Source organism: Octodon degus, unplaced genomic scaffold (assembly GCF_000260255.1).
Source record: "Octodon degus isolate 3935 unplaced genomic scaffold, OctDeg1.0 scaffold00092, whole genome shotgun sequence".
Taxonomy (NCBI): domain Eukaryota; kingdom Metazoa; phylum Chordata; class Mammalia; order Rodentia; family Octodontidae; genus Octodon; species Octodon degus.
Window position 1 is genome coordinate 4,969,726 of NW_004524668.1, and position 15,443 is coordinate 4,985,168.

Genomic DNA, 15,443 nt, shown 5'->3' on the forward strand with positions numbered 1-15,443 from the left:
AGAACAAGCTTAGCAAAGCACAGGGACCGCGGTTCAATCCCCCAGCACCACATGCCAGCCAGCCCTGCCCCCTGGTGGGCTGAGCTGGCCCCCCCACCAAATAAATAAATAAAATTAAAAAAAAAAAAGTGGTGCCAATCTCCTTTTTAAGCTAACTATTCTTTAGAGAACAGAAGAAACATGATGGTGATATTTTTATTGTGTTCTTACTTAGATTGAGATATTTATTTGTTATGTCGTGCTAGGGATCAAATGCGTACTAAGCAAGTGCTCTACTATTGAGGTACACCCTTAGGCCTTAATTAGAGTTTCTTTTGGGACCGTATGTACCAAAATTTATATACCACTGAACATGAGAAGCAGGGTTAAGGAATCCTACTATTGTAGTAAAAGTGATAATTGTTTCTGTCATGTTTACCTTAAGACTAAATTTGTTACTTGACTTACAAATAAGCTCATGTTGGCCAGGTGTGGTGCAGTATGCTGAGGATTCCAGCTGCTTGGGAAGCTGAGACAAGAGGATTGCAAGTTTGAGGCCCACCAAGGCAATTTAGTGAGACCCTACCTCGAAAGAGCCAATGTTTAGTATATTATCCCAGCTACTTGGGAGGTTAAGGCAGGAGGCTCACAAGTTACAGGGAAGCCTGTCACAAAATAAAAAGGGCCAAGGATGTCGCTAATTAATCCAGCACCCCTGAATTAATCCCTACTGTCACAAAAAAAGGGAAAAAAAAGTTGATCTTAATTTAATAATCTCTAAACCTGTAAGAGGAGCATTGGAGAAGCCTGAGTGAATTGAGATTAGTACTGGAACCAATATTGATTTAAGGTGTTACCTTTGTGACCTTGCATACCTTAGTTACCAGTGTTACTTATTAGAATCCTGGAAGTCTAGGGCTTGGTATTTATAGTTTAGTGTAGAACACTTGCCTAAGCTGGTACACGCCCTGGTTTCAATCCCCAGCATCACTCCCCATCCCAGTCATAGATGTCTAAAGCTAGAATGGACATTGTCGGGCTGGTGAGATGGCTCAGTGGTCTAAAGCATCTACTTAGAACAAGCTTAGCAAAGCACAGGGACTGCGGTTCAATCCCCCAGCACCACATGCCAGCCAGCCCCGCCCCCTGGTGGGCTGAGCTGGCCACACACACACACACACACACACACACACACATAAATAAATAAATAAAGAATGGACATTGTCTTACTTTGCCTGTTCAGAAGCCCAGAGTGACAGTAACTACCAGCAGTATTGTGGTGCTAACAAAGATGGTTCTAAATGCTTTATTCGCATTTCTAGTTTTCTGTTGACTTTTTCTGTACCTTCCTGCACAATTTGATGAATTCGGTGCCATTAGGCATTTGCACTCAGCTTAGAAACTGTCACCAAATCCCTTGCAAATGTATATTGTTTTACATGTGTCAGATGATGATGGGTACTTCAGTGAATAGAAGAGCAAATTACTACTGTGTGAAGTATAGCCTAAGCTTTCTCAAAATGCTGTAAAGTTAATACTTAAACAGCCTTTAAAATGATCATTGATTTAAAGGCCTTATTTAGTCAATACAATCATTAAAGGCACAGCTTATGAGTTGGCTTCATATTTTTCTTTACAAAAATTTAGTATCTGGCTTATTTTTGTTTCTGTAGAAAAACCCTCACTTTAATGCTTACACAACAGTTAGCATACTAAAAGCATTTCACCTTGTTAAATTGATAGTTATATAGGTGATGTTGAGGTATGATAAATTGGTTGTTAATCAGCTTTAAAGTGTATGAGGGCTGGTGAGATGGCTCAGTGGTCTAAAGCACCTACTTAGAACAAGCTTAGCAAAGCACAGGGACCACGGTTCAATCCCCCGGCACCATATGCCAGCCAGCGCCACCCCCTGGTGGGCTGAGCTGGCCACACACACACCCACACCCCCACACACATAAATAAATAAATTTTTTTTAAAAAAAGTATATGAAAATATACTGAAAATATGTGGTAAGATTTGTACAGATCTTAATGTGCAGTATTTTAAATTATCAGGTGACTATGCAGAGGGAATAATTTGTCGCTGGTCAACTGTGGGAAGCAGTATGACCTGAGACTAGAGTCAAAGCTTATCAAGAAGCTGTCTTCTTTACAAGAGAGCAAGGCATTTTTTCATTTACTCTAAGGAGGTTTTTTTTTCTTTCTATAGGACAATTTTGGTTATTTTGTTTTTAGTCTTTAGGAGGTTTTGAGAGCTTGTGAAAAATTATTTAACTGAGTATCACAGTAGCAATCTTCCTCAGTTTTGTAGCTGTGAAAATAAAAGCTCAGAGGGAGCTGGGTGTGGTGGCACATGCCTGTAACCCCCACCTGCTGGAGGATGAGGCAGAAGGATCCTTGTTCAAGCCCAGCCTGGGCTACATAGAGAGTTCAAGGCCAGCCTGAACCACATCGACCCTGTCTCAAAACAATACCCTCATAGGTATCCAGTATCGAAGAGCTACGTGCTACCATAATTAGGAAGGATTTCATTCCCAAGTCTCTTCCATTGTTTTCTTTCTGTTGTTTTTGTATTTTGTGTGGTTTTTTTTTTTTTTTTACGGAACCAGGGATTGAACTCGGGCCCTTGTGCTTGCCAGGGAAGCGCTTATTCTACTGAGCCATCTCCCTGGCCCCTATTGTTTTCTCTCTGAAAACTTAAACAGCACTTACATTAGCTCTGGCATCACGCTGTGTAATTCTTTTAGTCAAATATAAAGTTAGAAATATGAATTCTGGAATAATTTTAAATAAAACTTAATTTAGGTAAAAGGAAAAGGTGCATCTGGAAGTTTCGTTGTGGTCCAGAAATCAAGAAAAACATCTCAGAAATCCAGAAACAGAAAGGTAAGAAACCTATACCAGAGTTTGAGCACTGAAGTACTGTTCCTAATAAAGGTAGCAGCATTCATTAAGCTTTTACTGTGTGCTTGCCACTATTCAAAGTGCAGCCTTTCTACTAAGGTCTAGAGAAGTTGTAAGCAATTTGCCCAGCTAATATGTAGAGTAACCATGTTGCAGATCCTAGTACTCCAACCCAGTTAAGCCCATGGTCCTAAATGCTTTACTTTGAATTATTGGCAACTGTATTGATCTATTTTTAGTAAAATATCTTTTAAACTAGAGGAGGTATGTAAGTATAACTTACCCAACACTAGGTGTAAAACCTCTTTAGAGCCAGTCTTAACCTCTCTTTATAAATATTAGTATCCCCCTCTCAAAAACACATTTCATTTATGTAAAGTTTTCCTGCAGTAATAAAGTGAAGTGCTTATTCATCTATGTCAGTAATTATCATTAAAATTCTTCTGTACCTTTGTTTTTATAACTGTGATGGGTTTTGTCCTTTTTTATTTTTTATTTATTTTTTTATTTATTTTGGCAGAACCGGGGATTGAAATCAGGTCCTTGTGCTTGCCAGGAAGCACTTATTACACTGAGCAATCTCCCCGGCCCTGTCCTTTTTTAAATAAAACTTTTTTTTTTTTTTTTAAAGAGAGGGTCTCACCACCATTTCTAGGCTGTCCTTAAACTCACTGTTCAGCTCACGCCCAAACTTATGATGGCCATCCTCCTGCTTCAGCCTCACAAGTGCTGGGTTTACAAGCATGCAAATTTAGCCACCATGCCTGGATAAAGTTTTCTAATATTTTAAATTTTTGTGTAGTGTTATCTGATGCTGCACTTCATTCTTTGTTACTGAAGGCTAAGACTGAATCAAGAGCTTTAAAGTCTGTTCTTTATATTTTTAATATTCTCAGTGGGAAATTTTTATCTGAAAGAAATTACCATGTAACTCACATTCACTCCACTATGGTATGTTTTGTTTTTGGTGGTATTGGGGATTTGAACCATGTACTCTGCTGTACTAGGCAAGAGCTGTGCCTCTGAGTTACATCCCCAGCCTGGTATGATTTATTTGAAGGTGGAAAAAATGTAAGTTTTCCACGTGCCAGTTGATTTGGCAGTCAGCTAAGGAAACCTTTGTTATAGGTAGAAACATAAAGACTGAAAGCTCTATAATCTGTAGTGACCATAACTTTTGTTATTATATTTCAGAAGAGGAGCTCTGCAGTGGATCCAGAACCACAAGTGAAATTGGAGGATATCCTCCCACTGGCCTTTACTCGCCTTTGTGAACCTAAGGAAGCTTCCTATAGTCTTATCAGGAAATACGTGTCTCAGTATTACCCCAAGCTTAGAGTGGACATCAGGTATTAGCCGTTCACCTAGATTTTGCAATATGATGTGCTAGTTCCTTAGCTCCTTTCTTCATAAAATGAAACCTTTTTTTGGTGTTTTGGTTTTGTTTTGGCCCCATTATGTTTTCCTTTTCATTTCATATGAAGGTTTTTAAAACCAAACTATGTAATTCTTTTTTATATGATCTTTGCTGGAGTACAGTTTACCTGTGATGAGTGATCATTTAAATTGTCACATTAGCTCAGGTGTGGCTTCAAGCAGACATTAATTTGTTTAAATTTGCAGTTTCTAAAGTGTTGTGTTTTAAGTGTGTTCATGGAAGATCTTTATTGTGATAATAACTGTATTTAATTTGGAGAACTGCATTTAATCCAGAGTTCTTTCTACAGAAGATTATGTAATGCACATTGTCTTGGTTTGGTTTAATGCTGCTATTTATATTAAATAACATTTTCAGAGTACCACTTAGTAGTGTTTGTACTACTGGGAATTAAACCTCAGGAGTGCTGATCTAGGTCCCCAGCCTATTCATTCATTCAGAGATAGGGTCTCACTGAGTTGTCCAGGTTAGTTTCAGTCTTTGTCCCTCAGTCAGAAGGGTTGGCTAAGATTTACAAGTATGTACCACCATATTCAACTTTCGTAGTGTTCTTTGTATCCAATTAAGAGTACACAATTAAGAGTACCAGTTTTGGGTCTGTGAGATAGCTCAACTGTCTAAAGCACTTGCTTAGGCAAGCACAGGGATTGTGGTTCATTCCCTGGTACCACATGCTGCCCAGCCCCACCTCCAGGACAGGCTGAGCCAGCCACAGTCCAGGCGTAGTGGCGTATACCTGTAATCCCAGCACTGGGGAGGCTGAAAACAGGAGGATCACCACAAATCCGAGCTATGTAGTGAGACCTTGCAAAAACCAAATACGTTTTTTTAAAAAAAGAATACCAATTTAAAAAAAAAAAAAAAAAACCTAATAAAAGACTTAGTGAAGTATTGCAAAAGAAATGGAAATCATGTAAGCAGAAATTTTGAAATTCTTATGCTTTAAGTATGATGGTAGGGATCATACATAACTGTGGACCAGAAAAACATTGTAAGACTCATTTAATGGTAGAAATATGTTTCACATTTAGCTATTTACTTTTTGGTGACTAGAGACCATAACCTCAACTTTTTGCTTTTGCTTTTTGTTTTTGTTTTAAACCTCACTATGTAATCGAGGCTTAGCTTGAATTCAATGTATAACCCTGAGCAATCCTCCTGCCTCAGCCTTCCCAAGTACTGGGATTATAGGCATGTATCACTAAGCCCAGCTTAACTTTGTGTCTTTCAATAGTGAATTATCAACTCAAAGATACCAATGAACCTGAAGACCTTCCATGATGGTTTTTAATGGTAACATTTTCCTTTGAAATGGTCCCCCCATCAACCATACTGATTTTGTTTATCTCTGATCACACTACTGTCGTTTGTACATTTAATGTGAAATTCAGTCATGCTTGCTTGGCCAAACAGAAGAGTAAGAAAGGGGTTTATCAGGCCAGGTGTGGTGATGCATGCCTATAACTAGTCACTCAGGAGGCTGAACCAGGAGGATTGCTGCAAGTTTGAGGCCAGCCTAATTGCATAGCGAGGCCCTGTCTCAGAAGGACCACACACAAAAAAAGAAGTGAATGAGTTGTCAGGGATGGGAATGTGGCTCAGTTGTAGATCACCTGCTTAGCATTAGTAAGGTCCCAAGTGTAATGTGTTACTGTAAAACTAAAGCACCCTTTAAAAAAACATATATACAATGAATTGTCTGTATGTATTATCTATAATTTCTTTCTTTATATTTTCTTATAAGCCCAAACCTTACACCTCCCCCAGCTTTGCCTGAAATATTTTTTCCTTTCATCATCAGACTGACATAGCACATTTCAGTAATAAACTGGTAGTTCTTGTTGCCTTCTCATCAGCGTTTGGCACATTGACTCCCCTGTAATTGATACATTTCTTCCCTTCCTTTCCAAGATACTACACCTTTTTGATGTCTTACTCCAGCCTTACTGCCCCCTCTTCTCTTAAGGTTTCTGCTTCAGTTCTTAATGTAAAGGTGCCTTCTCTACTGCAGCTTAGGCCTCGTTTTTTTTCTCCATACCTGTTTGATAATGCTTTACACTTGTAAAGCTTGTAAGTACCACCTGTACACATGTATAAATTCACAAATATTTAATCTAGCCCATATCTTTCCTCCAACCCGATGTATATACAGGTACTTGTTCAACATTACCACTAGGTTGTCTTAACTTATATGTCCAAAATTGAACTCTTGATTATTATCCCCATCCCCTCAGAAAGCACTGTACCTCCATCCTAGTTAATGGGGACTCATCTTTCCAGTTGCTCAAACTAGGAAATCTATCTTTATGCTGATAACATTTCATATGTATGTCTAAATCTATAAGCAATTATCTCGACTTTGTTTTTAAAACATATTGTTAAACAGACTGTTTGCTATTACCTCTGCTGTTACTCTTTTCCATTCCACCATTCTACCATCATCTGTTCTGTCTTCGCTCATGTATCACCTGTATTAGAACAGTAATTTCCTCCTGCTTTTTCCTGCTTTCCTTTAGTATGTTGTTAACATTGCAGTACTAATTAGACTTTTTAAAAATCTAAGATCATATCACCTTTAGATTCACTTCCCAGTCCTCTCACAGTTAAAGCCCGAGTGCTAAAAATAGTTTACAAGGCACTGCACATCAGTTTCTTCTTAATCTTTCTCACTGGCCTCAGAACCTTTGCCTTGCCTGAACCTCATACATACATACATGCATCCACTTTGCTGCCTTGATCTCAAATCTTTAATATAACATCATAGTCTTGCCTTGATTACTTTATCATTATTTTGGTTTATAAACATAAATGAATTTCTCACAGTTCTGGAGATGAGATGTCTGACTGCCTTCTGTCTTCACATGGTGGAAAAAAACCCTTGTGTCATTGATGGCAAACCTTTAGAGCTTTTGGTGATTATAAATAGCTGGCTGTGGCACATATGCCAAAGGTTTGCCACCACTGCCTTATACTTTTTTTTACCCTCTCAGTAGTAGAGATTAAACCTAGGGTCTTGTACATGCTAGGCAGGCCCTCTACCACTAAGCTCTATCCTTACCCCTTACTTGAAGACAAAGTCTTGTTAAGTTGCCCAGACTGACCTTGAACTTGCACTTGTTCCTCTCAACTTCCTAACTGGGGTTGTAGGCATCTGCCACTGTACCTGTCTCTTACTACTTCTTAAAGATCCAGTTTTGGAGGGCCAGTACCTACTTAGGCAGATATTCAGTCCTCATGCCAGCCCTGCCCCTGGGGTGCACTGAGATGGCAGTTGAGACTGAGCATGGTGGTGCATGCCTGTAATCCCAGCACTTGGGAGCCTGAAAACAGGAGGATCACTACAAATCCAGTCTGTGTAGTGAGACCCTGTAGACCCTGTACTAAATAGGTTTTTTTAAAAATCAGTTTTGGAAGCTCTGAAGTACAGACAAAAAAAGTTGAACATAAGTGTAATACTAACATCAATCCTAACAAAATAATTATTTAACATGTAGTAGCTAGTCCTGTTTAGATGTACTCAGTTGTCCTGAGGCACTCTTTTTTGTATTTTGTGCAGGGTCTCACTATGCAGCTCAAACATGTAGTAATCCTGTTTTCAGCCTCCCCAGTGCTGGGATAATAGGCATGTGCCGGGTCGGTCGGTCTTTTTTTTCAAGTCAGTATTCTAACTTGACAAATTACATTCGATTGATGCGACCAATCAAATCTCTCTCCACCGTGGACAACAAACATAGAGACCATGTCCAATTTGATTGCATAGGCCAGTCACAATTGTGGCCCAGGATTTTTTTAGTGCTTTGGCAGTTTAAAAAACTGGTTCTATATGTACAGGTAATGATTTAACTTCCTTACTTAGAAAAATAAAAGGAATACCCTTTATTAAAGATGTCAGCAGTTTGGTATTATTTTTATTTATTTTAATAAGGTACTACTTATAATAGGTGCCAGAACTTTAGATTGGGGGATAATTTCTATATATTTTTCATTCATGTAATTATCACTTTTTTTTCTTTTTCTGTTTTTCTCTGCAGGCCTCAGCTGTTGAAGAATGCTCTGCAGAGAGCAGTAGAGAGAGGCCAGTTAGAACAAATAACTGGCAAAGGTGCATCGGGGACATTCCAGGTTAGAGGCCAAATCTTGATTATAGACAAGTGATTCTTAAAACTTGGGATTGGGCCGGCGACATAGCTTAATGAACTAAGTGCCTGCTTAGGCAAGCTCAGGAACCAAGATTTGATCCCTAGCACCACATGCCATGCTGGCCCTGCTCCCAGGTACGCTGAGCTGCAACTGAGGCCGGGCATGGTGGCACACACCTATAATTGCAGCACTGAGGGGCTTGCAAACAGAAGGATCACTGTGAGTCTGAGCTATGCAGTGAGGCCCTGCACCAGATACACGTTAAAAAAAAAAACCTTGGGGTTTCAGGACCTGCTTTGTAATCTAAAAATGTATTGAGGACCCCAAATGATAAATACGGGGTTTTTTTGTTTTTGTTTTTGTAGATAGATTTTTAACGGCCTTGCTGAATTATAATTTGCAAACTTAATATATGCTTAATCTGAGTTAAAATTTATAATATAGTGAATTTTTTTTTTCTTTTTTTTTGTGGAACCAGGGATTGAACTTGGGACCTTGCGCTTGCCAGGGAAGCACTTATTCCACTGAGCCATCTCCTTGGCCCCAATATAGTGAATTTTTAATAACGTCACTGTTACATAGCTATCACCACAGTTCTATTTTAGAGCATTCCCATTGCTAAAAAAAAAAAATCCCCTGTGCTGTGTAGGGGTGTGCACACCTGTAATCATAGCTACTTGGGATCCCAAAGGAGGAGGATACCAGCCTTGGCAGCTTAGTAAGACCTGTCTCAAAATGAAAAGGGCTCAGGGTGTAGTTTCGCTCATGCTAAAGTAGTTTCCTAGCATGTACAGGACCTTGGGTTCAATCCTAAGGTGAGTCCCTTAGGACCAGTGGGGAGTCCCTTGTCATAGACTGTGAGTTGGAAAGATTTTTCCTTTTCATAGATTTATTAAGGGAATAATGGGTTACTGTTTTGTTTTGTTTTTCCCTCCAATCAGATTTTATTGGTACTTTCTTCTTTCTGTACCAGGAATCAGTACACATAATGATCACATTTATCATAGAGAATTTCTACCTGTATATAATATAACTTGATTTTTTTTCCTAGTCCTCTACTCTCCTTTCAACCTCTCTCTTCTCCTCCACATTTACAAAAGCTGTTTCCATTTTTCCCCTTTCTCATTTTCTTTTTTTCCCCCTTTTTACTCTTTCCTTTTCTCCTTCCCTACTCTCATTCCTCATTTGAACATTTTCTTCCTGTTTCATAATATCTTTTGTACATTTTACTCCTTATTTACACTTTCATTTCTCACAATGTGGCATTTGCACACATGTGATTTATTTCACTTATCCATTCACCAGCTGATGGGCTCTTTCTAACATTTTGCTAGTACCCTCTGTCCCACTATAAACATGAGTTTGCATATATCACTGTAATACACCTTTAATTGTTTTGGGAAGATACTGAGAAGGATATAGTATAGCTGGGTTAAATGAGACATCTAGTCCTAGTTCTTTGAGGAATTTTCACACTGATTTCCACAGTGGTTGCACCAGTCTACACTCCAGCAACAGTGGAGAAGGGTTTCTTTTACTCCACAGCCCTGCCAGCATTTGTTATTGGTTGATTTTTTTTTTTAATTAATTAATTTATTTATTTTGTGTGTGTGTGTATGTGTGTGTATGTGTGGCCAGCTCAGCCCACCAGGGGGCGGGCTGGCTGGCATGTGGTGCTGGGTGATTGAACCTTGGTCCCTGGGCTTCGCTAACCTTGTTCTAAGTAGGTGCTTTAGACCACTGAGCCATCTCACCAGCCCCTGATTTCTTGATAATAGCCATTTTTTCTAGGTTGAGCTGAAATCTCAGTGTTGTTTTAATTTGCATCTCTTAAATGACCAGTGATACTGAACTTTTTCTATGTATTATATTTGCTGTTTGTACTTCATCTGAGAAGTGTGTATTCATCTCAGATGCCCATTTTTGGATTGAGTCTTTACATTTTGCAGGTCTGGTTTTTTTTTTTTTTTTTTTTTGAGTTCTTTATATATTCTAGATAGTCCTTAGAGGAACAGCTAGCAAAAATTTTTCCCCACGCTGTGGGTTGGATGATTTTCTTAGTATCTTTTGAGCACAGACTTAATTCTGGGACTTAATTTTGATGAAGTCTCTTTTCAGTTAGTTTTTTAAATGTGGAGTCATTGGTCTGCTGCCTGATGTGGGGCCACAAAAGTGTACTCATATTTTCAGTTTTATTCCTTTGAGTTTTGTGCTCTATATTGAGTTTTGCTTATATTATGTGCTCTATATGTTATGCGCTCTATAATACGTGCTAATATTATATGCTCTCTATTGAGTTTTGCTTATATTATGACGTAAGGATATACTGTATCATCTTTTTGCATGTAGATATCAGTAGTTTTCCCAGCACCATGTATTGAAAGACTCTCTCTTCCTCATTGAATTGTCTTGACATCTTGTCACACATCAGTTTATTATAAAGGGTTTATTTTTGGACCCTTCAACTCTGTTCTGTTGGTCTACATGGAAATCCTTAATGTCAGCACATCACATTGTCTTGATGACTGTATCATTATAGTGAGCTTTGAAATTTGGGGTTGTGAGTCCTCTTTTAACTTTTTAATGAGTGTTTAGACTTCAGTCCTGTGCATTTTTTGTTGTAAATCTTTTAAGACCCCCATCTGGGAGTAAGAGAAGCTGAAATTTTTGTAGGAATACATTGAATCTGTAGCTCAATTTGGAGAGACCTGTTATCTTTTACTTTTTTTTTTTTTTTTTTTTTTTTTTTTTTTGGTGGAACCGGGGATTGAACTCAGGCCCTTGCGCTTGCCAGGGAAGCACTTATTCCACTGAGCCATCTCCCCAGCCCCATCTTTTACTTTCTATCAAATTTTTCTACCCATGAATATCAAACATCTCTTTAGTTATGCCATCTCTTAGTGTTTTAAGGTTTTCAGTCTACATGTATTGAATTTCTTCTCTTACATTTATTCCTGTTTTATTCTTCATGCTGTAATGAATTGAATTGGTTTCTTATTTTCATTTTCAGGTTGTTCCTGCTAACTTGTAGAAATACTAGTTTGGTTTGTCAGTTAATCTTGTGTCCTGTTACTTTTTTATTTTTTGGTAACAGGGTCTCGTTATCTAATTCAGGCTAGACTTGAACTCACTATTTAGCAGAGGCTGGTCTCAAACTTGTGATCCTCCTGCTTTAGTGCTGGGATTAAAGGTATGCAGCCCACCACGCCCAGCTGTCCTGTCACTTTGGTGAATAAATACATTTACTTGTTCATTATCTGTCTTGAAAGACAATTGTATTTCTTCTTTCTCCACCTGGATATTTTTGCTTCTTTTCTTTATCTCATTGCTGTAGATAGAACCCTTAGGCGTATGAGAGCACACATCTTTGCCTTGTTTCCTATCTTAAAGAGAAAGCATTCTGTCTTGCACCATTAAGCTAGCTTCAGGTTTTTGTTTTTTTTAATTCCTGAAGTACTGGCAATTAAAATTGGGCCTTTACCCTGAACTACATTCCTAACCCTTTTTATATCTATATATTTTATTATTATTTTTATTATTTATTTATTCATTTATTTTGTGTGTGGCCAACTCAGCCCACCAGGGGGCTGGGCTGGCTGACATGTGGTGCTGGAGGATTGAACCGCTGTCCCTGTGCTTTGCTTAGCTTAGCTTGTTCTAAGCAGGTGCTGTAGACCACTGAGCCATCTCACCAGCCCCATTATATTTTATTTTGAAACAGGATCTCACTAAGCTGCCTAGGCTGTGCTCTTAAGTTATGATCCTCTTACCTCAACTTCTCAGAGTGCTAGAATTATAGCCTTGAACCATCATGCCCAATTTAGCTGTGGATTTTTCATAGATCTGTATTGTCAGTTTGAGAAAGTTCCCTTGTGTAGTACTAGTTTATTGGGTATTTTTTTTCTGCCCCCCCCCCCTTTATTGGGAATTTTATATTACTGGTTTTGGGGAGGGTTTTTTTTGTTTTTGTTTTTTAATCATAAATGGCTGTTGGATTTGTAAAATACTTCTACTGATGTGGTTGTGTTTTGAGGGTGTTGTTTTTGTTTGTTAATATGGTACTTTTTTTGTTTGTTTGTTTTTTGTTTTTTTTAAAGTCTGAGACAGGGTCTCACTGTGCATTTCAGACTGGCCTTCACTTTGTAGCCCAGGCTGGCCTCAAACTTGCAGCAGTCCTCCTGCCTCAGCCCTCCCAAGTGCTAGGATTACAGGCATGTGCCACCACACCTGACATTGTTTTGGGAGGAGGGAGTACCAGGAATCAGATCCAGGACCTTGTGCTTGCCAGGCAGGCATTGTACTACTGAACTATATCCCTGGCAGTACACTCATTTTTATGGTAATCCCTTAAAGTTTAGTTACTACATGAAACTTGAAACCATATCAGTGAGCTTCTTCTATTCTTTACCTTAAAATTGATTTGTCTGTCTTGATGTTTGAATGGATCTTTTAACCAAGCATACATTGGTTTTTTGAAAAGCAGTGGCTTACTGAATTCTGCACAATGCTTAAAAGTATTGTCATCTCATCATATGGTAACAAAATTACACAGCCATTGGTATCAGCTGCTGATTTCATAAGAATGATTGTTGAATATTACAGGGTATCATTGTCATAGTGGTAGATAGGAAAGTTTTCCAGAATTTAAATTTTTATTTGAAAGGTTGACCTTTGCCAGTGGTGACAAATACTGTTTTTGGTTTTGGTTTTTTTCTTGGAGTGAGAGGCTTACTTAATTCATTTTCAAGGTCATGTTTACCTGATCTCCCAAGTCCAAATAACCGTAGTTGATCTATCAGTTGTTCCTTCAAGTAAAAAGGAAATTCCATAAAAATCTGACTAATTCAGTTCACAACTGTAATCACACAGGCAAGTTTTCTTAAGAACACAATTGTACCTTTGTATGTAGCAGATTTGTTCAGTGCACCTTCCCATTTCCTCCCATGAATAGTTAAGAGACATATATATTCAAGTTGAGATTTAAAAACAATTGTTTTGTACTTCATCAAGAGCTTTTTTCCTCCCCGGTACTGGGGATTGATCCCAGGGACTTCACACTGAGCTACATCCCCAGCCATTTTTCTTTTTTATTTTTACATTGAGTTCCTCAGTGTTGCCCAGACTGGGCTTAAATTTATTGTGATAATCTTGTGTCAGCCTCCCAGAGTGCTGGGATTGCAGGTGTGTGCCACCATTTCCAGCTTCAGAGCTGTTCTTAAGTAAAATAAGTTTCTTGTTTTAAACCATAAGTATGTGATAGAGAAGAAAACAAGTGAACATTTTTGTGCCTCCACCTTAATTTGTGGTAAGATGGCAACAGTTTTACCAAACATTGATTTTTTTCACCATCAGTGCAAATGTCAGCACAGTACAAGGTAGCTCACATGTTCCTTTCATTATGAAAATAGTTTTGACTTTTAGATCCTCTGAAAGGGTCTCAAGAACCTCCAGGTATGTACTTTCGAACCACTCTTTAAGAACCAGCATCTACATTACAACATTCTTTTCTATCCCTGTTTTTCTTATTGGTGCTAATCTTTGTTCTTCAGTTTTTCAGCTTTCGAATATGCTGTGTAATGTTTCTATTATATGTTATCCTAAATACTTATGAAATCTTTCCTTTGTTATTTTCCTTATAGTATTAAGAATGCTATTTCTTATAATAACTATTTGATTTTTTAGGTGCAATAAAATAAAATATTTTCCAAAGTCTTAGTCTATTGGGGATTTATCAAGTTAACCTGCTCATTGGGATGGAACTGTGCATATCTTTTGAGTTAGGTTGGCTGTTTGGTTGCTGTTCTAAGATAGAGGAGTAGATGGAAAAAAACCTTTGGAGGGTTAAGACTCCTCAGTTAGATTGACTACCTGGTGAATGAGAAGAGAAAGTCCCTAACCTGACAATTTATTGTAAAACATATCTGTGCTAATGCAGGAACTCCGACCCACCTGGTGCAGAGGAGTCTTGTCTTGAGCTGCTTTGGGAGTGTTGTCTTGATGCTTTTCTCTTCCTCCTTGGAAAACAGCTGAAGAAATCAGGGGAGAAACCCCTGCTTGGTGGAAGCCCAATGGAATATGCAATCTTGTCTGCCATTGCTGCCATGAATGAGCCGAAGACATGCTCCACCACTGCTCTGAAGAAGTATGTCCTGGAGAATCACCCAGGGACCAATTCTAATTATCAAAGTAAGAGTCAGAGTTGTGTGCCTTTCACCAGGATTAGGGGACTTTTCTTGTGACAATACCTTAGTGATCATGCTACTGATGCATTAACCACTGACTGTATGAAAACTAAACAAGAATAGAGAGAGGACTGGTGAGATGGCTCAGTGGTCTAAAGCACCTACTTAGAACAAGCTTAGCAAAGCACAGGGACCGCGGTTCAATCCCCCAGCACCACATGCCAGCCAGCCCCGCCCCCTGGTGGGCTGAGCTGGCCACACACACACACACACACACACACACACACAAATAAATTAAAAAAAAAAAAAAAGAATAGAATAGCTTTACAGACTTGCCATTTATAAAAAAAAAGAAAAGAAAAAAGAAAGCCAGGCATAATGACTTACTATAATCCCAGCCCTCTGGAATACTGAAGCAAGTAGGATTGTGAGTTCAAACCCAGCCTGGGCAACTTAGACCCTGTGTCAAAAATAAAAGCAGCTAGGTCAGAATATGTTAGGTCCCCTAGTTTTGCAGGTTTTGTTTTTGTTTTGAGACAGGATCTCACTATGCAGTTCAGGCTGGCCTCATACTCACAGCTATCCCCCTACCTCAGCCTCCCTAGTGCTATCCAAGTTAGAATTTAATTGGTACATTTTAATACACATAATGATCACATTCATCATAGAAAATTTGTATCTGTACATGATATAACTTGTTTCTTTGTGTCAGATTCCCTTACTGTCCTTTCAGTGTTTCCTCCATTACCCATTTATAAATTATGTTTTGTTTCCATTTTTCTTCTCATTTTTTTTTT

At 38.6% G+C, this 15,443-nt stretch overlaps 1 protein-coding gene across 1 annotated transcript in view; it reads left to right on the forward strand.

Moving 5' to 3' along the window:
• Positions 1 to 15,443, forward strand: part of Hp1bp3 (heterochromatin protein 1 binding protein 3) — a 43,630-nt gene that overhangs the window by 20,744 nt on the left and 7,443 nt on the right. The window contains exons 7-11 of the mRNA XM_023722449.1: positions 167 to 186; positions 2,788 to 2,868; positions 4,081 to 4,235; positions 8,356 to 8,446; positions 14,491 to 14,650. Of these exons, the coding sequence (XP_023578217.1) occupies positions 167 to 186; positions 2,788 to 2,868; positions 4,081 to 4,235; positions 8,356 to 8,446; positions 14,491 to 14,650 (507 nt within the window). The remainder of the gene's footprint in view (positions 1 to 166; positions 187 to 2,787; positions 2,869 to 4,080; positions 4,236 to 8,355; positions 8,447 to 14,490; positions 14,651 to 15,443) is intronic.